The sequence below is a fragment of the Carcharodon carcharias genome, chromosome 1, assembly GCF_017639515.1.
Source record: "Carcharodon carcharias isolate sCarCar2 chromosome 1, sCarCar2.pri, whole genome shotgun sequence".
Classification (NCBI taxonomy): Eukaryota; Metazoa; Chordata; class Chondrichthyes; order Lamniformes; family Lamnidae; genus Carcharodon; species Carcharodon carcharias.
Window position 1 is genome coordinate 106,436,722 of NC_054467.1, and position 23,100 is coordinate 106,459,821.

General features: G+C 42.5%; 1 protein-coding gene across 2 annotated transcripts in view; it reads left to right on the forward strand.

The window, feature by feature from the left end:
- The window catches only part of coq2 (coenzyme Q2 4-hydroxybenzoate polyprenyltransferase), a 43,623-nt gene extending 21,808 nt beyond the window's left edge, over positions 1 to 21,815 (forward strand). For both annotated transcript variants that reach the window (XM_041188154.1, XM_041188162.1), the window contains exons 5-7: positions 10,878 to 11,011; positions 13,623 to 13,811; positions 21,483 to 21,815. In XM_041188154.1, coding sequence (XP_041044088.1) covers positions 10,878 to 11,011; positions 13,623 to 13,811; positions 21,483 to 21,641 — 482 coding nt within the window. In that variant the 3' untranslated portion in view covers positions 21,642 to 21,815. The remainder of the gene's footprint in view (positions 1 to 10,877; positions 11,012 to 13,622; positions 13,812 to 21,482) is intronic.
- Positions 21,816 to 23,100: the final 1,285 nt, after the last annotated feature.

The window sequence follows — 23,100 nt, forward strand, 5'->3', positions numbered from 1 at the left end:
CTGTAAAGGTGCCATGGGGTATGGGGAGAGCAGGAGTATGGTGTTGAGGTAGAGGATCAGTTATGATCATATTGAATGGCAGAGCAACCTCAAAGGGCCAAATAACCTATTGCTCTTATTTTTGATTAATTTAAACCAGTACATAGAAACAAAGAAGAATTTTGACAGGTAAACAGTATTTAATTTTGTGGCACTGAAAAGCGACCCCCACACCCCTCAACCCCATTCCCAACCATCACACCACCCATGTGCACACAGCATCAGATTGCCTCTAAAATGATTCCAGGGATTTCACTTGCCATTTTTCAAGCAGATTTTCAACAAAGAGCACTCGTGTGGCAGTTGCTGCAAATAACTTCTGACTTTCAGGCAGCTTTGTGGTTTTTTTGGCAGGCTTTTCCAAAAAAAGAATCAGAACCATGAAGCGGCCCAAAGGTTGGAAACAGTGGCCTGAATTTTCCAGTTTGGGGGAGGGACGGAACGGGAGTGGACCCAATCGCCATCCACGATCAGGTCCATACCGCCGTTTTACGCAGGCGGGCCAATTCAATTCAAGGAGAGCGGGAGAGGACAGGCGTGCACAGACCACCTAGTCCAATGGTGACCCAGCAGCTTGTTTAAATGAAGGCCTGGAAGCCTTTTCCAGGCTGCTCACAATGGCAAGTGCAAGGCCACAGCAGAGGGCATCTGGTGAGCAGGCCAGTCCGGAGAGTAGGCCAACGGAACAGGCCAGGCCAGAGGTTAGGGCGGGGAGCCAGTATGTCCTCCGTTTTTCAGATGACTGCCTTGCTGCCCTCCTTGAGGAAGCGGCAGCACGGCGGGAGGTGCTGGTCTCCCACGATGGGAGCAGGAGGCCCCCCCACATGACGAAACGTGCCTGGCAGGAGGTAGCAGAGGTGGTGAGCTCCCGCGACATGGTGCGGCGTACCTGGATCTGGTGTCGCAAGTGCTTCAACAACTTGTTGCACTCTGGCAGGATGAGTACCATGTTGGCATTGGGCATTTAACCCAGCAGGTCAGCTTACCCCCCTGCAGCCCAACCCCCCAAGTCCAAGTGTCGTGACTGCATTGAATCATTGACGGTATTTGTCCTTTGCTGGGTGGGCAAAGAGATATTGCCCATGCTAAGGTCAGCCTGAGATGTGTTTTGCCCCTGCAGCATGTGTTACACTGAGTCCCACATGACTGGTGTGGGGGCAACCTGGAGGAGCTGCATCTAGGCGCTGTTAGTACTCCAGGACATGTCCTAGTCAGGATGATGAGATGGTGGGAGGGGAGCTTCAAGGTGGCGTGGCAACGAGCCATCTTCTGCGCTCCACATGCTTGTGCCGCCTTGCTATGGAAGGATATACTGTGTGGTGCCTAATGTGGGTAGGCAGCTTGTGTCCAAGGTGGGGATGGGAAGGTGGGGAGCAGGCCTAGCATCTTTGTGCAACTGCTTGGCAGCAGCAGGGTGAGGAGGCACTGGAACCCTTAAGTGCCCCACTCTGGTTGGGGCGGGCCGTATGTGAACAGAGTCCATGTGTAATTTGCACTATTCAGTGCTGTTCTCATTTTCAGGAGAAGAATGCTCATAACGTGGCAAAGCGTGCGAGGACTGGCGGCAGGCGGCCAGTTGCAGATCGCTATCCTAAGACGTTTCAAGCAGGAGGCCCTGGATATGGAGAAGCACTATTCACCCAGGTCCACTGGTGTCAGTCCAGCAGAGTGTGCGGGAGGATCTGGCGGAGATACATGAGGCTGTGCTTGGCTTGGTGGAGGAGTCTACGCGGACGCTCGCTGAAGCAATGAGCCACATGTCCGAGCGCCATGCGTCCTCCATGGAGAGAGTGGCGACTGTCATGGAGAGCCTACTCCAGGCGTCCCGTTAGGGCTTCCTGGATGCGCTCTGACCAGCAAGCCCTCACATCAGATGGTCAGTGCTAGTGTGGGAGATGGTGTGGACATCAGCTTTCCCAGCTTGGTGCCCATCCGTCCATGGAGAGCACGGAAGTCTGAAGCAAGCTCATGTCAGCGCAGTAGCTGCCTGTCATCTCTGCAAACTCCTCTCAGGGCGCTCTGGATGAGGGCGGCAGCTCCTCTGCCCCTCTCCCAGTGACCGTATCATCCGGTGAGGCTGTGATGATGAGGGAGATGCCAGCTGTGGAACTGGCAGCTCCCTCCCAGGCGGGGCCAGCACAGGCTCCATGGGCCAGAGAACGACCGCCAAGATCATCAAGGCCAACAGGACAGCAGACCCAACAGGCTGTCTCAAGTGCCACTCCGAGCAATGGGGCAGCACCAAGACGTAGCACCTGGAAACGAAAGCATAAGGCACACCACAGGTTTTTCGCTGGTGCTTTTATGTTGGTCTGAAATGAGGCCCTTATGATTTCATTTGATTTGTAACACCATTGTCTTTTTTTTATAATAAGTTGCTTTGTTTGACAAAATAAATTCAGATAAGTCACTATGGCTAAGGCTGCCTCTTTTCTTCTGCATGTGTATGGTTTCCAAAACTGTAATGAGTGCTTTGTGGGACATTCAGCTTTATTAACAAGGCCCTTAGTTACCGTTGCTAACCTGGCAGATTTTGCACTTAGGTGTCGAGTATCGAGCCTACAGCCCAGGCTTGCCCTAGTGGACCATCTACGGTGTGCTAGCTGAAAGTTCGATGGGTTAAAGCCTCCCGGGTGTCCCTGCCTCCCTGGAGGATGCCCGGGTCAGCATCTACCCCCTCAGCATTTCCCTGTGCGTGCTACTTCTCAGACGCACCGCTGAACTTATCGTGTGCCGTCGCAGCCACTGTGTCGATGTCTTCGTGGTCCACTGCATCCCCCCTTTCCAGCACAAGATTGTGGAGACACGATCTGGGGGGTGCTGGAGTGCGCTCCCTGATCAGTCCAGGCATCGGAAGTGCATTTTGAGAAGACCTGATGGTTCTCTCCAGCACAGCCCTTGTGGAGGCGTGGCTCCTTTTGTAGCACTCCTCAGCTCCTGTTCTTGGATGACGGAGAGGCATCATGAGCCACCTACTTAGGGGATAGCCCTCCTCACCGAGCAACCATCCATCAAGCCGGCTGGAGCACTGAAGAGCGCTGGCACCTGGAAGTGTCTGAGAATGTAGGTGTCGTGGGAGCTCCCTGGGTACCGTGCACAGACTTGTAGAATCAGCATCCTGTGATCACACTATGCCTGTTCATGGAGTGGAAGCCCTTTCTGTTGACGAAGGCATCGGGCTCACCTGGTGCCTTGATGACCACGTGTGCAGTCTATTGCACCCTGGACACGGGGGAAGCCAGCAGATGCCGTGAAGCCTCTGGCTCGCTGTGCTTGGCTTGCCTGGTCCCAACGAAAATGAATGAAGGTCAATGCACACTTGAACAGAGCGTCTGTAACCTGCTTGACACAAGTGTGGACAGCTGATTGGGAGACACCGCGAAGATCACCCATCGACCCCTGGAAGGAGCCAGAGGCATAGATGTTGAGGGCAGCTGTGACCTTTAGAGCCTCTGGCATGTGATGTCCACCCACACAGGGGAAATCTCAGGCCCAATCATCTGACAGATATAGTTGACTGTCTCCCTTGAGAGACAGAACCTCATTCGGCACTGCACCTCAGACATATTGAGGTAGCTGTTTTGCCACCTGTATACCCTGGCAGTAGGACAGTGGCGTCTTCTGCAGCCCCTTCCGCCTTGGACTTCCTGTTGGCCCGGCGCCTATCCTCCCAAAGGTAGCTCCCCTGGAGGCTGAATGTGTACTCCTAGCCTCCTCCCCCTTCTAGCCGTCCCTTCCTCCTCAGTCGAGCTGCCTCCAGTGAACAGTTCAGATCCCATTCCCAGGCTAAGGGAAGGCTTCCTGAAACCTGCAGGCCCGGAAAAGGTTCCTCACTGCAGAGTGCTGACCTGAAGGTTAAGAGTCCAGAAAAAGCAGCTGGTATGCGTTTTGAAGTACTGCAGATCACACAGGCAAGTTTGAAAAACTTTCAAAAATAAATACTTGACTGTACTTTCACAACCCCAGTGAGCCCTCTTATCCCACCCGTGGTGAGCTTAATACAAATGTGTCCTACCCGCCTGCCTGCTGCACCTGTATGCTGACCCGAAGATTGCATGGGTGCTGAAAAATTGGCATCGATTGAACACTCAAGGGCCTTAAGTGGCCCATTAATTAATGGCGGGCACGCGTTGGACATCATCACTTGCCTGCCCAGCGAAGTATCACAATGACGTTTGGTAATGTCAGGACGCTCACCTGATGTCACTGCGCATCATTTTACGCACTGGCATGCGGGGGCAGACCCCTGCACGACAACAGGAAAATCCTGCCCAGTGAAGCTGACCTGAAAGACCCACTTTAAAAAAAAAAAATTGGAACTGTCAGGCTGATAGATCCAAGTTTTTTTTTTTAAAGCCGTTCTTTCAGGCCTGAAGCTCTGGCTGCTCAGTCTGAATGATGAGAAATGTTTGCAACACCAATCCTAGGCCCCCCGGGCCCCAGTGTTTGGCACCATCTCTACCTGCTCTCTCAGGCCCTGATTTATAGTGTTAGACTTAATCCGGACATAAAGCACCCAAATTGCAACCTCCAATAAACTGATAACAGCAAACGTTTTGAGCTTCTAGCACTGGGGTTATCCTTCTATTCAATTTAATAAAAGGAAAAGTGTACATCAGGCATTGGTCTCCAGGCCAGCATTCTTGATGTTCATTCTCTCCTCAACCCATGTTGGTTTTTGGAAATTTGCCCTGTAACATAAATGGAATTTGCAGAGGAAAGGTAGCCTTAAATTATTGAAGACAACTTCTTCATTTTCTTTTTGGGTCTGAGTAATCACGTATTTGATTTTATAGGAGTTTTTTTGTGAGCTATTGTTTTGGTCCCTGCTGCTCTATCTTATTCTTCCTTCCTGATATTGGATAATTTCTTGCTTATCCTTTTAAATATATTCAAACAACTGGTGACCATAATATGTTTGATATTTGATTTCCATTATTATTGACAAATCATTGATCTGAAAGATCCTAACCAACCATAGTGCAACTCAAAACTGTCTAAAAATTACTGTATACTTTTAATGAGAAATTGTGAACTTAACTTCTCTAAGCCTGTTTATACCACAGGTTTTTGTAGGTAGCAAATGGTGTCTCTTTTATGATAAGTAAAAGCATGGCATCTGTCTTATACACTTTTTCTTTTATGGTTCTCTTCCTGCTGGATACAATCCCATTTTATGCTTTACAATCACCCAATTGTTTAAAATAGTTTGCCAAGCAGTGATAAACAGCCTCACCTTATGTAAAAAGGAAGAGATTAGCAGAGCTAAATGTGGGTCTCTTAGAGGCAGAGATAATAGAGAATAAGGAAATGGCAGAGATGTTAAATAATTTGGCCCAGATTTTCACGGAGCCTCCGGACTCTAGACTCTATGGAGCTCCCAGATTGGCAGGCGGGACCCAGGTCTGGAAGTGCAACCCCATTTCCGATCACATTTTCACTGGTAGGGGAAAGGGGGAGGGGTGTTAGATGCATGAGGAAAATAAGAACTCAGCAGGGCCATTTAAGCATGGCGCTGAGTTCAAACAGACCCCATTTTCGCTGTAGCAAGGACCTTAACCCACAGTGTGGGTAAATGCTTTTGAAGGGTAAAGGTCTTCTGTAGAACTGTCAAGCTGTGAAGTTATTTAAATCCCAACCCTTTAAAAAATTAAAAAAAAACTAGGCTCCCTGTATCAGCGAGAGGTTAAAAAAGAAATCTGGTCTAGCAATCACAGGACATCCTCTTTTAATATGGTCCTGTTTAACATTGTTCCGCTTTAATGTCAGTAAGTTAACAGGGCCAGTATTTTTGTCAAGAGATTTGTTTTAACGTCATTTCCCTTGAGACCAGTTTGATGCCATTTTGGAGCAGCCTCTCCCCTTCCTGGCCTCCGAGTTGTGGCCCACCCTCTAGCCAAATCTCCCACTCCCTGACTCACCCTCTCGCCGCTTCCACTGCCTTGACCTGCGTTCCCATTTAAAGTTCTGGATCCAATCCAAAGCCAGAGCTCTGATGTGGACATGCGAGTCCCAATGGTACAGAAGTGCCAGGAATTCCTGGCCCAATCCTGACACACCACAGGAGATTTGGCGGCCAGTAAAAAGTCTATTGGCTTTCACAGAATCACAGAAACACACAGTGCAGAAGAGGCCCTTCGGCCCATCGAGTCTGCACCGACAAGTGACAAACACCTAACCTACCTACCTAATCCCATTTACCAGCACTTGGCTGTAACCTTGAATGTTATGATGTGCCAAATGCGCAACCAGGTACTTTTTAAAGCATGTGAGGCACAGGGCCTCCACCACCCTCCCAGGCAGCACATTCTAGACTGTCACAACCCTCTTGGTAAAAATGTTTTTCCTCACTTCCCTCCTAAACCTCCTGCCCCTCACCTTGAACTTGTGTCCCTTCGTGACTGACCCTTCAACTAAGGGGAACAGCTGCTCCCTGTCCACCCTGTCCATGCCCTTTCTAATCTTGTACACCTCGATCAGGTCGCCTCTCAGTCTTCTCTGCTCCAACGAAAACAACCCAAATCTATCCAACCTCTCTTCATATCTTAAATGTTTCATCCCAGGCAACATCCTGGTGAATCTCTTCTGCATCCCCTCCAGTGCAATCACACCCTTCCTATAATGTGGCGACCAGAATTGAATACAGTATTCCAGCTGTGGCCGCACCAAGGTTCTATACAACTCCAACATGATCTCCCTACTTTTGTAATCTATGTCTCGATTGATAAAGGCAAGTGTCCCATATGCCTTTTTCACCGCCCCACTAACATGCCCCTCTGTCTTCAGGGATCTATGGACACACACGCCAAGGTCCTCAGAACTTCCTAGTGTCATGCCATTCATTGAATACTTCCTTGTCAAATTACTCCTACCAAAATGTAACACCTCACACTTTTCAGGGTTAAATTCCATCTGCCACTCATCTGCCCATTTGACCATCCCGTCTATATCTTCCTATAGCCCAAGACACTCAACCTCACTGTTAACCACCCGGCCAATCTTTGTGTCATTTGCGAACTTACTAATCCAACACTCCACGTAGTCATCTATGTCATTTATATAAATGACGAATAATGGGGGACCCAGCACAGATCCCTGTGGTACACCACTGGACACTGGCTTCCAGTCAGTAAAGCATCCTCCTGTCATCACCCTCTGTCTCTTACACCTATGCCAATTTTGAATCCACATTATCAAATTACCCTGTATCCCATGTGCATTTGCCTTCTTTATAAGTCTCCCATGTGGGACCTCGTCAAAGGCTTTGCTGAAATCCATATAAACTACATTAACTGCGGTACCCTCATCTACACACTTGGCCACCACCTTAAAAAATTAAATCAAATTTGTTAGGCATGACCTCGCTCAGACAAAACCATGCTGACTATCCCTGATCAAACTTTGCCTCTCCAAGTGGAGATAGATACTCTCCTTCAGAACTTTCTCCAATAGTTTCCCTACCACTGACGTGAGACTCACTAGCCTGTAGTTCCCTGGCATATCTCTTAAATAGCGGAACCACACTAGCTGTTCTCCAGTCCTCTGGCACCTCCCCCGTGGCCAGAGAGGAATTAAAAATTTGGGCCAGAGCCCCTGCGATCTCCTCCCTTGCCTCCCTCAGCAGTCTGTGACACAAATCATCTGGACCTGGAGATTTGTCCACTTTTAAGCCTGCCAACATCTCCAATACCTTGTTACTCCCTATAATAATTTGCCCAAGAACCTCGCAGCCTCTCTCCCCGAGTTCCATACCTTCATCCTCATTCTCTTGGGTGAAGATGGATGTGAGGTATTCGTTCAACACTCTACCAATGTCCTCTGGCTTCACCTATAGATTGCCCCCTTGGTCCCTAATGGGCTCTTTCTTTCCCTGGTTATCCTCTTCGCATTGATATACTTATAGAATATCTTGGGATTTTCCCTACTTTTACCAGCCAGAGCTTTCTCATATCCCCTCTTTGCTCTCCTAATTGTTTTCTTAAGCTCCAACCTGCACTTTCTGTACTCCACTAATGCCTCCACTGATTTGCTCCCCTTGTACCTGCTAAAAGCCTCTCTTTTCCTTCTCATCGTATCCTGAATATCTCTGGTCATCCATGGTTTTTTGGCTTGCTACTCCTTCCTATCACCCTAGAAGGAACATGTTGAGCCTGTTTCCTTTTTGAATGCCCCCCACTGCTCTTCTGTAGATTTCCCCACAAGTAGCTGTCTACTTTGGCCAGATCCTGCATTATTTTACTAAAATCTGCTCTCCCCCAATCCAAAACATTTTTTTGCAACTTGTCTATTTCTTTGTCCATAACAAGCTTTATTGTACCATGTTGTGGTGGCTACCACTAAAATGTTCCCCCACCACCACCTCAGCCACCTGTCCGGCTTCATTCCCCAGAATTAGGTCCAGCACTGCGCCGTTCCTTGTTGGACCCTCTACATATTGACCTAAAACGTTCTCTTGTACACATTTCAAGGAATCCACTCCATCCAAGCCCTTAACACTATATCTATCCCAATTAATGTTGGGAAAGTTGAAATCACCTAATATAATTACCCTATAATTGTTTATACACACCTCCGAGAATTGTGCACATATTTGCTCTTCAATTTCCCGCTGACTATCTGGCGGTCTAGAATGAACACCTAACCAACCCGCCCAACAGGGAGAAAATTCTTCCCATAGACTAGTTAGCCTGACATCAGTACGATAGTAGGGAAAATACTATAATTTATTAAGGATGTGGTACCAAGACACTTGAAAAATCACAGTTTGATTTGCTAGAGTAAACATGGTTTTATGAAAGGGGAATAATGTTTGATAAATCTATTAGTTTTTTTGAGGGTGTAACCAGCGGGGTAAATGAGAGGAAATCAGTGGTTGTTGTATATTTGGATTTTCAGAAGACAATTGATAAGGTGCCTTACAACAGTTTGATACACTTAATTGGAGCTCATGGGATTGGGGGTAATATTAGAATGGAGAAAATTGACATTGCACAAATATAAAATTAGCTTTCCAACCCCTGTAATTATAAATTTGTATGCCATTAATAACCTTGTTGCACTTTATTAACAAGGTGTAACTTTTTAGGGTTTTTTAAAGCAATATTGAAGTTCTCATCAGTTCAATGATTGCTAATTGACTGCAGTCCATGAGGGTTTTAAAAGCACACCTTATGGAACAGCGTAGCATCACCAAGAGCAAATTATGGATTTCCATCTTTAACTACTAGCCTTTTAATCCATCCCCTTGAGTCCATGTATTTAGCCCCCTGCAGGACAAATAACAGAACCTGGTGGGAGCTAAACGCTGTTGGCTCACATGGTTCCCTGACTCCATCCTTCTCCTTGTCTATTTTCTCGGAGGCTGGGGACGGGGTGGGGTTGCCGCAGGGCTTAACTGCCTGCAAACCGCAGTAGCTGTCTAAACTAATGAAGGACCTATGAAAGCCCTAAAGGAGCCCAAATGAGATTTTCCTGTTGACCTCCAGATTCCCAAACTGCTGGGGACAGTTTAGCTGGGTGCAGCAGCAACCACAGGCTGCTCTGTAGAGGTGTATCCCCATCACCCCAGCATTGGCCTGGCTGCAAAGGCCAGTTTTTAAAGTTTGAAAATGTAGGAGAGAGAGCAGCTCCATTTGGAAACACTCTCTCCTTCACTTAGCTGCCATGGCATCCAACTGCTGCTTTGAAGCTGGAAGGCCTCTGATTATTACTTCCAGTTAACGGTTTTATATTGGATGCTGTGTATGTTTTAAAGTATAGGCAGTTTAATTCATCTTCATTAGTTGTTCCTTTTTACACTATTTTTAAGTCCTTCCAAAGTTTTATCTTGTTCAGAAAAAACATTGAGTAAGCTGTTTTTCAGAACTTGTGCTAGATTAGCTGTTAAATGCTAGGGGTAAAATTGGCCTTGTGTGATAGTGTAAAAGCCCCTTTTACACCCTACCTGCTTTTTCTTGTCCTTGGAAAATGGCCTATTATCTTTTAGTGACAAACACAATCGAACTGCATCAGCCACTCATCCAGATATAAGTATATTCTTTATTCCTTTTCTCATTTCTTTCTGTATTCCTTCACTTTGTGTAATAACTTGACGGAGCAGCAGATTTGGTGAAGAAAAGGCTAAACTTTATTTAGGAGACATGTCGAGGTGCTTGCACGCTAGAGTGCAATAAGATTATTGGTCGAAGCCCCTGTAATCGCATCACATGATGACTGATTGATGGGAGGGAGGGACAGTACATCTAGTTACTGCGCTTTGCATTTGGATGGCTGCTATCCAGCCATTTGCACCTCATCAGGACACATCTTTCGTTTCTCTTCTATACCATTATTACTCTCTTTGACTTTTGTACAATGAAAGTTTTCATCATTTAATCTCTCCTGCCTTCCACACAGCGTCCCTTTTGTCTATCTTGTCTCTAACCCACTTTCACCTGCTCTTTCTTTCGTCAGTTATGATGAGCAGTCGTCAACCTGAAATGTTATGTTTCTCTGCACAGATCCTGCCTGACCTGCTGAGTATCTCCAGTGTTTCCTGTTTTTCATTTCAGATTTCCAGTGTCTGCAATATTTTGCTTTCATTGAAGTATATGTGGTGTTTTCCTGACTTAGTGAGATTGCTACTGGAGGAGATATTGTTGTTTGTTGATATCATGCTTGCGCAGGAAATTCTTTTTGCCTGAAATACTTAATGTGGCACTGCAAAACTGGCTGCAGACTTGCTATCTGCTGTCTTGCACTTCTCTACCAACTCATCTCACCATCTGCTGTGATCAATTTTCCAGTTTCTTCTTTAGATTTGCATATATATTAAATTTCACCTGAATTATTGTCTATAGGTCTTGTATTCAACTGGGGAGCACTTTTAGGATGGTCTGCTATGAAGAACTCTTGTGATTGGTCAATCTGCCTACCACTTTATATTTCTGGTATCATGTGGACATTGATATATGACACTATTTATGCACATCAGGTAAGATTATAAGTTAAAATTAATTTAAATTTCAGTTCTCTAACTTTTTGACTAGAACATGCAGCACCACAAGAGTTGCTAAAGCCTAAATCAGACAGTATTCGTCATGAACAGTTATAGTGGCATTGCAACATACAGTAGATGTCTAAAAGGACATAAACAACTGACATTTATATTGCCTTTAAATAGAAAAATAACTCAAGGTGCTTCAAGGAAGTGGGAGGAAAATTGAAGCCAACCCAAAGGAAGAAATTAAGACTGATCAGGTCTGACAGCAACTGTGGAGAGGGACACAGCTGACGTTTCGAGTCCATATGACCCTTCATCAGAACTGTTCTGATGAAGAGTCATACGGACTCGAAACGTCAGCTGTGTCCCTCTCCGCAGATGCTGTCAGACCTGCTGAGCTTTTCCAGGTGTGTTTTTGTTCCAGATTTCCAGCATCCGCAGTATTTTGCTTTTAAATTAAGACTGATGTTGTTTTGATTAGTGGTGGATTTAAGAGGGACTTAAAGAAGGAGGAAGGTGGGAACTGAGGTGTTTTGCCAGGGGAGGGTTCCAGTAGGGCCGGGGCAACTGAAGGCGCAACGGCCAAAAGAGAAAGGTGAATGCACATATCAGCAATAGTATTTCATACAAAATATCTAGTGCAGGAATCTGAAACTTTTGTCTGTGTGTGTTTTAATGTCAAGTTAACTATTATTGGAAAATGTGAGTTCCTAGCCATTATTTAGGGTTTTTGTGAATTTGTGTTTTACCCATTAATATTCAGGTGCTTCTATTGCTTCCAGCAGCAAGCAAGGTCAAATTTGAGGCCTCTTCCTGTTAGTGCTGATTGCTCCCTAATGTTCTGTCACCAAATATCACATGTGGTGACTTTCCACAGGGGTTCTCCCATTCATCCAACATAACTTGCGTGAAAACAAATTCTAATTCTGAGGCTGCTGTATTTCATTTAGGGTCTTATCTTTTAACATATGAAGTTAGCATTAAAAACAATAATGCTAGTTAAAGCATATTGTAAAGAACCTATATTATTTTTTTGGACTGTGGCTTTAAAAAGCTACAGTGGCTGAAGCAGGAAGAGAAGATCTACAATGTGGCTACTTCTTAGAACAACATGTGCCAGGTTGGACGATGGTACCAGAAAGGACATGTTTAAGAGAGAACTGCCTAGCGATGATGTTTGGCTGCTGACCAGGGTTTTGTGATAGCAGTAGCCAGCAGAAGGATCCCAGCCTGCCAAGAAGAAAGACCTAAAAATCTCTCTCCGATGTCTTTGGTAAAACTCCATTAATTCTGCCCTAGTAATTAGCTGGCTATCCCTCACATCTCCCTATCCTGTTTTTTGTGAAATCACTAGTAGAGTTGTTAAAACCAGGTTTTCAACAAGTAAACTGCAGACTGGAAGTGCTGAAACATCACCTCGTGTCAGCAGTACAGGTCTGCAAAGAACTTGGAAGACTTCAAGCAAAGTCAACCCATCTAACCCTGTACTCCGGATTGGTGCTATCGAACTGTTTTTTTCCCGTCGCCCTTAAAATCCTTGCTTTGTGTGTCTTGTGTGTGGGTGTGTTTGTGTGTAGGGGTTAAAAAGGGATGGAGTAAGTTATACAGTTAAGAGTTAGCAGTTCATATTTCTTTTGTTATTGGATAAAAAAACAATTTGTTTAATAAACAGTTATCTACTTGTTAAGTTTGCAAACCTGATGCTCATATTCTGTTAATCTAAATTAAATCAAATTACACAGGTAAAATTGAGGCAGTTTGGTGGTCTGATTAAACTTTTCACATTTATCCCGGCTCGGTGACCAGTGGGGCTTGATATAACCGCACACTATCCCCAGTCAGTCATGACAATATGGAGAATTTTGCTATAGTTACAAAATGCAAATAAGTTCATCCATCTTCCTAATTTTGGAAGCAGTAGCACTTGACTAACCTCTCTTGAAATTACCCATAGCATTTACTGTAAACTTTTTTTGTTGGACTTGTATTTCATACCGTGCTTACTCTATTTGTTTCATTTCTACTGGGGAGGGGTGTTTTTCCAGATGTGGACTTGAGTTGGTCCAAGTCAAATGCCTGAGGTGGTGGCTGCAGCTAAGGGCGGTGTGGCCCGCAAGGCAGCGAAGCAGTTGCTGACTAAAGTCACCAAGAAGCCGCCCAAGAAGCAGAGGAAATCTCACAAGCAGAGCTATTCCACTCACATGTACAGGGTGCTAACCCAGGTCCACCCTTTCACCAAGGTCTCGTCCAAGGCCATGAGTGTTATGAATTCCTTCATTGTCGACATTTTTGAATGCATCGCCTCCGAGGCTTCACACCTCATTTACTACAAAAAGCGCACACCATCTCGACCAGAGAGATCCAGAGCACTTCATGCTGCCAACAGAACTGGCCAAACATGCAGTCTCCAAAGGCACAAATGTGGTCGCCAAATACACCAACTTTGTTTAGGTCGATCATTCTAAAGAATATAATCAAGGCAGTTTCCTAACTGTCTTGAGTCTGGGTGCATGAGCATTCTGAGATGATAAATAAATTAGTGACAGTTTGAGCTGTGACAGACCATTCTTGATACTATTTTATTCTGAGTTTCTGTATCTAGGATAAAACAGATGATATCCTAATAGGAGTGAAATCAACCGCATTGATGTTTCAAGAACAGACCAAACAATGGCTAATTGGATTTAGCACAATCATGCTGACAGGACTGACGGTTGTAGGACTAAACAGCGACCAGACATTGCCCTACTACATTGCTGTGGTAACTGTTGGAGCTCACCTGTCTCATCAGGTACGAACATTTGCACATTTTTGTTCAGTACTTTTGGTAATAAAAGTGCCTTTTAAAATTAAATGAGGCAAGAGTTGGGCCAGAATTGTAACATTAGGTTTTACTTTTCATCTCTTTTCTCAGGACTGAGCAGAGTTTCACTTTTGCTTGTTATTGATATTCCCTTTATTGTATTTTGTATGTTGCATTCAGGAAGAATTTAACAATGAATTTATAATTAGGAGTTTAATGCTTAAACGTTAACTCTGAACACATTTGCAATAACTGATTTTTCATTAGTGATTAAAGGTCATTGAATTAGAATTCATACTGCCAGCAGTGTCATGGAGAGATTAATGTCTGTAATTTTATTGGAAATTATCTTTTAAAAATAGAGTTTAGTGGTGTCTGTGTGTCTTAATTGGGTTAAAGACAGCTGGCCTAGAAGCTTTGATGTATAGAAAGAAGTAGGTTTGAAATAGTAATTAGATAAACTTGGTAAAGTTTAGAAGCATAGTTGCCAAGGGGGTATATTTGCATTTGTTGAATAAGCCATTCGAAAGAATGAATGAAATCTTGCAACTAGCTAGAAGACGCCAAGCAATTTGGTTTTTTTTTCAGCTTACTAATAAAATTGGTGGAATCAAAGGATGTTATTGTTAAAAGAGTTTAAATTAAAAACCTAGTAATACAATGGAAATTTACATTCAAAGAGAAAGATATGTATAAAGGAGATTGTGTGTAACGCAGAGGCATTTTAAGATGCCTCCAGCCTGTCTGCCTGCAAGGTCCCAGTGCAGAAAGAAACTAATTTTGAATGTGACTGTCCAGGGTCTGCGCTGCCAGGTGTCTCTTTAAATCTGAGTTTTCCTGTTGCCTTAACGAAGCTGTAACTCAGAATCAGACTAATTAGGGGATTTTTTGTAGTTATTGTAGTAATTTTGTAGACATACTTATGTGCTTACAATTTTTCTTCTATTAATAAATGTTTAAGTTAGTTTTTTTTATTTAAAAAAGCTCTCAAGACTTGGTGGGCTTATTACTACTGAATTTAAAGCCTGCATCTCGAAACATACAAATTGCAAATATGGGTTATGATCATTATTTCAAGTTTCCCTCTGGGATTTGAGCAACTCCACCTTTACCATCAGCTGTGTCATAATTGGGGGGGCTCGTCTGGGATTTTTTGAAATTCCTTGTGTTTTTTGGAATTGGTGAATCTTAAGGCTATGAGTACAAGAAGCACTTTGAATTCAGTAGTGGGCGTGAGGTATTTTTGAAGTGGTGAGACTGCAAAAAAACGGCTGTATCCATGGCTAAATCTTTCTTGGAAGTAGATGATATAAATGTGGGTTACAATAAGTATCCGTGAGTAACATACAGAGTTGGCGGATAAATTACAATTGGGGTTACCTGCAGGGACTAAGAAATCAAACGTAATTGAAGTGATAGCACGGCATTTGATATTGGAAGGAATACCTGAGAGACCGAATTCTCCAAAGGGTAGTTCATTGGAATGGGCTCAAATTCATTTGCAAATGAAAACGATTGAATTGGAAAAAAAAAAAGAGGCAGGGCATTCAAAAGGGAACAGGCAGAAAGGCAGAACAGAGAAAGAAAACAGGAAATTGAATATTGCAGGAACAGGTAATAATAAGTGGGGTTCATGGAGATGCTAAACCTATTCCATTGTGGAAGTAAAATTTAAAAAGTAAGTGAAAGACTGGCGAAGTGACTGTTGGACTGGTGGAAAAATTGCCCATTACAGGGGTTCAATTTATTCTGGGTAATGATATAGCTGGAACACAAATTTGGGTGATGCCTATGGTGGTTGAGTAGCCTGTAGAAGTAATTTCAACAGAGGTGTTACAGAAGGAGCACCCTGGATTGTTTCCAAATTGTGTGATAATGAGATCACAGGCACACAGGTTAAAACAAGAAGGACAGACCGTTCAAAGGCAGGAAGGAGACATTGAAATCCAATTAGCGGGATCTGTGTTTGAAAACCTTATTCTGAAAGACACAGGAAAGGACCATTCGGCTGAAGTGTTTAAGTCAAGGCAGTTAATTGAGCTGCAGCAAAAGGATTTGTAATTAAAATGGTTATATCAGAAAGCTTACTCTGAAACACAAGCAAAATATATTCCATAATGTTATTACCTTAGGAGTGATATTTTAATGAAAATGGAAGCTGGATTATGTTTCAGCAAATAAAAGCTGGAGGGAGGTATGTCAGTTTGTTATCCCATTAGGGTATAGAAATGAGATTCTGAGGATTGCTCATGAAATTCCAATGGGGGGAAGTTTAGGAATTAGACATAGGCAAAAGTACAGAAACATTTTTTATTGACCAGGATTGCATAGGGATGTAGTCAAATTCTGTAGAACATGTTACACGTCAGGTGATAGGAAAACCACAAGCAGTAATTAATCCAACCTTTAATCCTAATACCAGCATTTGAAGAAATTTTTAGTAGGGTCATGATTGATTGTGTAGGGCCCCTTCTTAAGACATATGTTTAAGGAAATAATAAACAGTTTGGGGATAAAACAATTTAAGTCAACAGCTTATCATCCGGAGTCACAAGGAGCTTTGGAAAAATGGCATCAATCTTTAAAAACTATGATGAGAGTATACTGACAGGATTATCCGCTGGATTGGGATGGGGAATTCCATTCTTGTTATTTGCTGTTTGGGACGCTCCTAATGCATCAACTGGTTTTAGTCCTTTTGAACTAATTTATGATGATAAGGGGCGGGGACCGCTGAAATTGATTTATGAGAAATTGGTGGGTCAAAATCCGGAAACTACCCCCCTGGATTATGTAGCAAACTTCAGAGAGAAATTAGACAAAGCATGTGAGTTGGATAGGGAACATTTAAAGATATCACAGCAAGTGATGAAAATGAAGGCAGGTAAGAAAACCAAAGTTCACCATTTTATTGTTGGAGAGAAAGTGCTCGTTCTTTTACCAGCACTGAGTGACTCATTAAAGGCAAGGTTTAGTGGGCCTTACAGGATTGAAAAGAAATTGAGTGAAGTAAATTATTTAATAAATACTCCAGATAAAAGAAAGAAGCAGAGGGTGTGTCATGTAAATATGCTTAAAAAGTACTTTGACAGGAAAGAGGACCAAAAGGTGTTGTTACTGGTGCTAGATAAAGAGAAAGAGGTAGAAGTGCAAAACTCTGAAATTGATTTACCTCTAATCAAATTGGGTAATGAGGGTGGTACTTGAAAACTTAAATGTAATATTGAGTTACCTTCCGGACAAGTGTCAGTGATTTGGAAAAGCTATTGCAGTCACACAAACCTAATTGTGGGAATAAGTTGGGGAGGATAGATTTAGCTAGACATTATGTCTCTAACATCCTTGATAAGGCAACATCCTTATGATTAAATCTAGCAAAGTTATCACCAGTACAGAGAGAAATTGATTCCATGCTCCAAAATGATATCATTTGAGTCTAGTTGCAGTAACTGGAGTTCGCCTATTGTACTGGTACTGAAACCAGATGGAACACAGACTGTGTGGTCTATTGAAAGGTGAATATGGTGACAAAAGCGGATTCGTATCTTGTACCACGGTTGGAAATTTATATTTAAAAAGTAGGACAATCAAAACTTATCACAAAGATTGACTTGCTAAAAGGATGTTGGCAAGTACCATTATTGGAGAGAGCAAAGGAGATAACAGCTTTTGTAACGCCAAGTGGACAATATCAGTTTAAAGTCATGCCTTTTGGTATGATGAATGCACCTGCAACATTTCAAAGACTGACAAACAAAGTAATTGTAGGTCTAAGCAATTGTGCTGTTTATATTGATGATCTGATAGTTTTCAGTCAGATGTGGGAGGAGCATTTACAGCATCTGGAAGAATTATTTACTCGACTACAAGAAGTTAATTTGGTGATGAACTTGGTCAAAAGTGAATTTGCAAAAACGCAAGTTATGTATCTAGGCCAAACCATTTAATATGGTAAGGTGGCTCCAAGAGATGTGAAAATCAAGGCTATTGTGGATTTCCCAGTGCAGAAGAAGTAGCTTTGAGATTTCCAGGGTTGAGTGGAAATTCCATCGGCTGTGTCATAATATGCAGATACTAGTTCTGCATAAGGCACTGCCTGTATATTTGCACTTTCAGTGAAAAGATTTGACATTATACCTTGAACTGTAGTTTTCATGAAAATAATGTTTTTTGTTGCTCCCCTGATGACAGCAACTTGCACTTGTATTATGCCTTTAATGTCATAAAATATCCCTCGTAATATAGCATATTAATTTGTTGACAGACTAGGTTCTCAGTTAAATTTCCTTATATACCTTGTCTATGCTTATGATTGACTATCAAATGGAAATGAAGCACTTTTTGGGGTTGGGGAGAATATACAAGAATCATATACATGATGCACAAATCTCCTAGCGGTTGATTCAGCACATTAATGCCAGAAGCCTTGGTGTAGGTTACCTCCCTTCTCCTTCAGCTGGAGAATCCCTGAAAGCAGTAAGTTAAGAAAGATAAAATGTCCAGGCTCTTTCAGGATTACTCATGAAATACCATATTCTACATTTCAGTTTTATGTTGTAAAGACCATGAAGATTTAAAGAATCTTCCCCACTATGTTCTTTGCAGCAGGTTGGTGTCAATATAGCATGTTCCTCAAATGTTGTCAGGACGAAGTCTTTTATTGTACACTTTATCTTGCTTAGAAAAGGAAGACAAATAACTACTGTCTTGGTGGCGTCAATGAGCCAGATTGTCTTGAAAAAATGACCATTATTAATGTACAAATTAGCCAACAATCAGTGGCAAGAGATCCGCCATGAATTGCGAATCACCAAAAGTTGCTGGTTATTTTCTGTCACTACCATTAGCTTTATGAAAATGCATCTCGCACCTAACCTCCCTGTGAATTTCATGAAGTTGCTGTATTTGTAGATTAACTTGGGCACAGAAAGTTAAATCTTGTGATTAATACCATAAGTACCACTTTAACAATGTTATCATTTTTAATGATAGCTAATCAGCCTGTAACAATTAAAAGTGTGGAGTCACATTCCTTCAGGTAGTTAATTGTTGGAGATTTTAAAGTCCAATTTAATTTTTTTGAAATATTTCTTTCTCTACCTCTCTCTCCCGCTCTGTGTCTTTCAATCCAGTCTTTCTTTCCTTCTTTTTATTTCTCTTCCTGTACCTGATTTGACATCCACTTTAATTCTTCTCGGTCCTTTCCCTGTTTACCTTTCAATCTTTTAATCTCATTGGTTAAGGAAGATACACTGTTGGTCCCATTGTTCATCTAAGTCCAGACGCCCCATTTCCTTTGCTGTGTTATCGGCCTGCACTTCCAACAATTTACAGGGCAAAGATTTTTGAGCTGAATGGTGCAGGCAAAATTCTAACTAACCCGGATGCCCTGCTTCAGCAAATTCCAACTCATTGCATCTACTGCTGTTAACTGGTTTTCATTTTAATTAAGAATAAGACTGTCTTTCTTTATACATTGGAAAGATGCAAACCAGACCAATTAATGTAGGAGTGAAATCATAGTGATGGTCCCATGGCTCAACTTTCAGAGCAGAGCAGTTTCAGCAATATGAACCTGCCTGAAAACTTGAGGCAACTTTTGAATGTAAAAACTGCTTACAAATCTCACTCTACCCCATGGCATCACCTTGGAATTAGTATATCTACTCCCGTATGCTGTGTAGTATATTCTCACTTGTCGGGATAGTGGTAGAAACATCATCAAATCAGAAATCATAGATCAGTTTAAGTGCCGCCTTCAGTGAATCACTGTTGCAAAACTGAAAAGTATGTTTTATTTCTAAAGCTTGTCTGTGTATCTGCATCTTTTTTCTGTATAACCTATATAGACCATATTATAACTCAAAACACTTGGTCCTGAATCTTCTGGTCGCATAAAATGACGCACGGTGACATTGGGCGTGCGTCCCAATGTCACCGCATGTCATTCCAATCATCAGTTCGGCGGGCGTGCACTAAAGTCAGCTGCGCGCCTGCCAAACTGTCAGTGGCCTGTTAAGGCCATTAATCAACCAATTGAGGCACTTGTCAGGGCTGCCTGTCCAACTTTATATTGTCAGGCAGGCGAAGAGCAATTTAGAGATTGTGTAACCTTACAGTTGAAAATTACAATAATAACTGTGACTCAGCATATAATAACATAAGCAGCCTTCACATTTTTCATGGAACCTCACCCACGGGCGGGATGAGGTTTCACATAGGCTTTATTAATTTAATAAGTTGTTTCATGTGAATTGATAAACATGTTCCACCTCATGTGACAAATTTTTATGACTTTCCCTAATCTCCCTGAGGCGATTTCTGCACTCTTCCGTGCACATGGAAGGATGATTAATATTGTGATATCTTCATTGCTAATGTTATCATATTCTGAGTCACAGTTATTATTTTTCGACTGTAAGGTTACACAATCTCTAAACTGCTGGAAATATTGACATGGATTTGAGCAGAAATGTCTTGCAGTTCAAAACTTCATTGTATAGCAGCTGGTATTGATAGATTGGCAATCCTTCAAAAGAGAATATCAGTGGTGAATCTGGTACTTGCGTATCTAAATTCAAAGGAGAAATTCCAAGAATCAATCTTGTTTCTGTTGGAGAAAATAACACTAAGACATAGGAAAATAAATTTTCAAAGTCTAAGTATTTCTGTGTCCCAAAATTGACGACATCTTCACTGGCAAACTGCCTGGGATGTACAGGTAGCTGCAGCTCGCTGATCTTGCTTAAATGAGGCCCAAGGCTCAATATCGGGTGTAACTTAATTGAGTCTGCTCATTAGGTGCAGGGATCATTCCCTGTAACTAGTTTGTCCAAATGTGAATTAATTTCTAGACCAAAATATAGCATCACAAGGGAAGGAATAAACCAGACATTGGGCAACATGCCTTATGGTGGATTGTGACTTTTGGATATTCAAGGAAAAGCATCTATTGGTCATAGAGAAGTTTGTGACCAGAACAACAACAGTAATTTTTATTCTTATAGCATCTTTATGTAATGAAACATCCCAAGACATGTCACATGAGCATTATAAAATTAAGTATGACACCAAGCCACAAAAGGAGATAAAGTCAGATGACCAAAAGCTTGATCGAAGCGGTAGGTTTCAAACAGTTTCTTAAAGGAGGTGTAGAGGGAATTCCAGAGTTTGATGTCTGGCAACTGAAGGTACAGCCACCAGTGGTGGAGCAGTTATGATTGGGAATGCACAAGAGGCCAAAATATGCACAGATATTTCAGAGGGTTATGAGGTTGGAGGGGATTACAGAGATGGGGAGAGGCAAGTCCAAGGGGGAGTTAAGTCCCTGCATTTGTTCCTGGGAAAACAAATCATGGAAGCAGAAATTCCATAAGGAAAAAACAAAATCCAGTTTAAAGTGAGAATTTATTGATATTTAAAGACCAGCCAGTATTGTTCTAACAACTTAAAAGTCAGTCATCTATTAACAGAAACTGGCCAAATGTTTCTTGTAAACAGTGACAATGTTAAATCAACCATAGTATGAACATTTTATGACAGTTCTTTCAGTTAATCTCTTAAATTATAACATTTTATTGAAATTTTTTTAATCTATAAAATTTGCCCACTTTACAATACCAATTTACTTAAATGCAAACCCTTTTCATTCTAAAACAGATATACTCATTGGACATAAATAATCCTCAAGATTGCTGGAAGAAATTCTGTTTGAATCGCACATTGGGATTTATACTGCTTTCTGGAATTGTGCTTGGAAACCTGTGGAAAAGAAGCAATAAGACTGATAAAACTGAAAAGGTGCACCGTGGGCTATAGTTACTAGCAGCCTTTAAACCATAAATCAAAATAATGCAGTAAGACAGATAAAAATACCATGTTGTACCTTTATTGCTATCATATAAATATGTGTATTTGTCTCACGGAATAAATGAGATCTAAGTACACTTTTGAATTATTCAACAGTTTAATAAAAAATGAAAATTGAGTGATCATTCTTTTTACATCTTTAGGCTTTACCTAAATATTTCTCGTGTTCACATGTGGATTGTGAGATTGTGACTTTTGGATATTCAAGGTTCAGCATGTATCGGTCATAGAAAAGTTTGTGACCAGAAAAGCAACAAGAAGTTTTATTTATACAGAGCCAAACTCCTGGAACTCCTTCCCTAACAGCTCTGTGGGTGTACCTACACCACATGGACTGCAGTGGCTCAAGAAGGCAGCTCACCACCATCTTAATAAATGCTGGAATAGCCAGTGACACCCTTATCCCATGAATGAATTTTTAAAAATCAGAAACCACTCCAGTAAGCAAACCTTTGCTCCCTACAAACCAGAATGTGACTTATAATATTTAGTTTTGTAGCACTGTGTGTAGGTGAAACTGGAGATGACACACAATCTTATCATTGCCTGGACTTTAGGTTGCAAAAGGATAAAAATTCTTAGCAAGCTATTAAAAAGCAAACAGTAATGAAGCTAGGTAGCAACCTGTATCAATTTTAATTTGCGCTTCCTCGTGTACAATATACACCAAAAGCGTAATAAGACGTAAAAGGAAAATAAGCAAGAATGGGGCTGCTAAAGGATGAGCAAGGAAAAAACTCCCACAATGGCAGAAATATTGATAATGTCCCTGTTTTTTATTAAAGATAATGAAATAGATACTTCAGATGAGCATAAGAATTTTAATAATGGCATTAAAGGGCTAACATAATTGACAAATTAGTAAAACTAAACAAAGATTTTTAAAAAACCCTGGGCCTGATGATATATAGCCGCACGTATCAAGGACATTAGGAAAAAGACAGCAGAGGCACATGTCTCGCCCGTTGCGCAGGCAGCCCACAATTTGCAAAAACTCATCCATGGGTGGGATAAGAAGGGTCAGCAGTATTGTCAATGTAAGTAATAAGGAGTTGCAGGCTGCTTATTTGAACTGGAAAGCTTCATCTCAGTTCTGAGCTTCACTGAGCATTTCTAGGCTTAATTTCAGGACTCATTGGTGTCTTCCAGACCCCCAGAGGATCCAGACTGTGTGGGCCCCTCCAGGTATCAGACAGCCTTTCATTACCCTGGTAATGGGGATTGTGGTCTCCGCTGGAGGCACCTCCTCCTCTGAGGAAGAGAGGCAGAAGGGAGAGGCGGCCAGCTGACCAATGCAGCTTCCAGGGGAGGGACCTGTGGGAGGAGAGGCACAGGGCCAGTAGAAGGTCCAAGGCAGAAGAGGCCACAGACGATAGCACTATCCTGTCATCAGGGTTTTCAGGCGGCA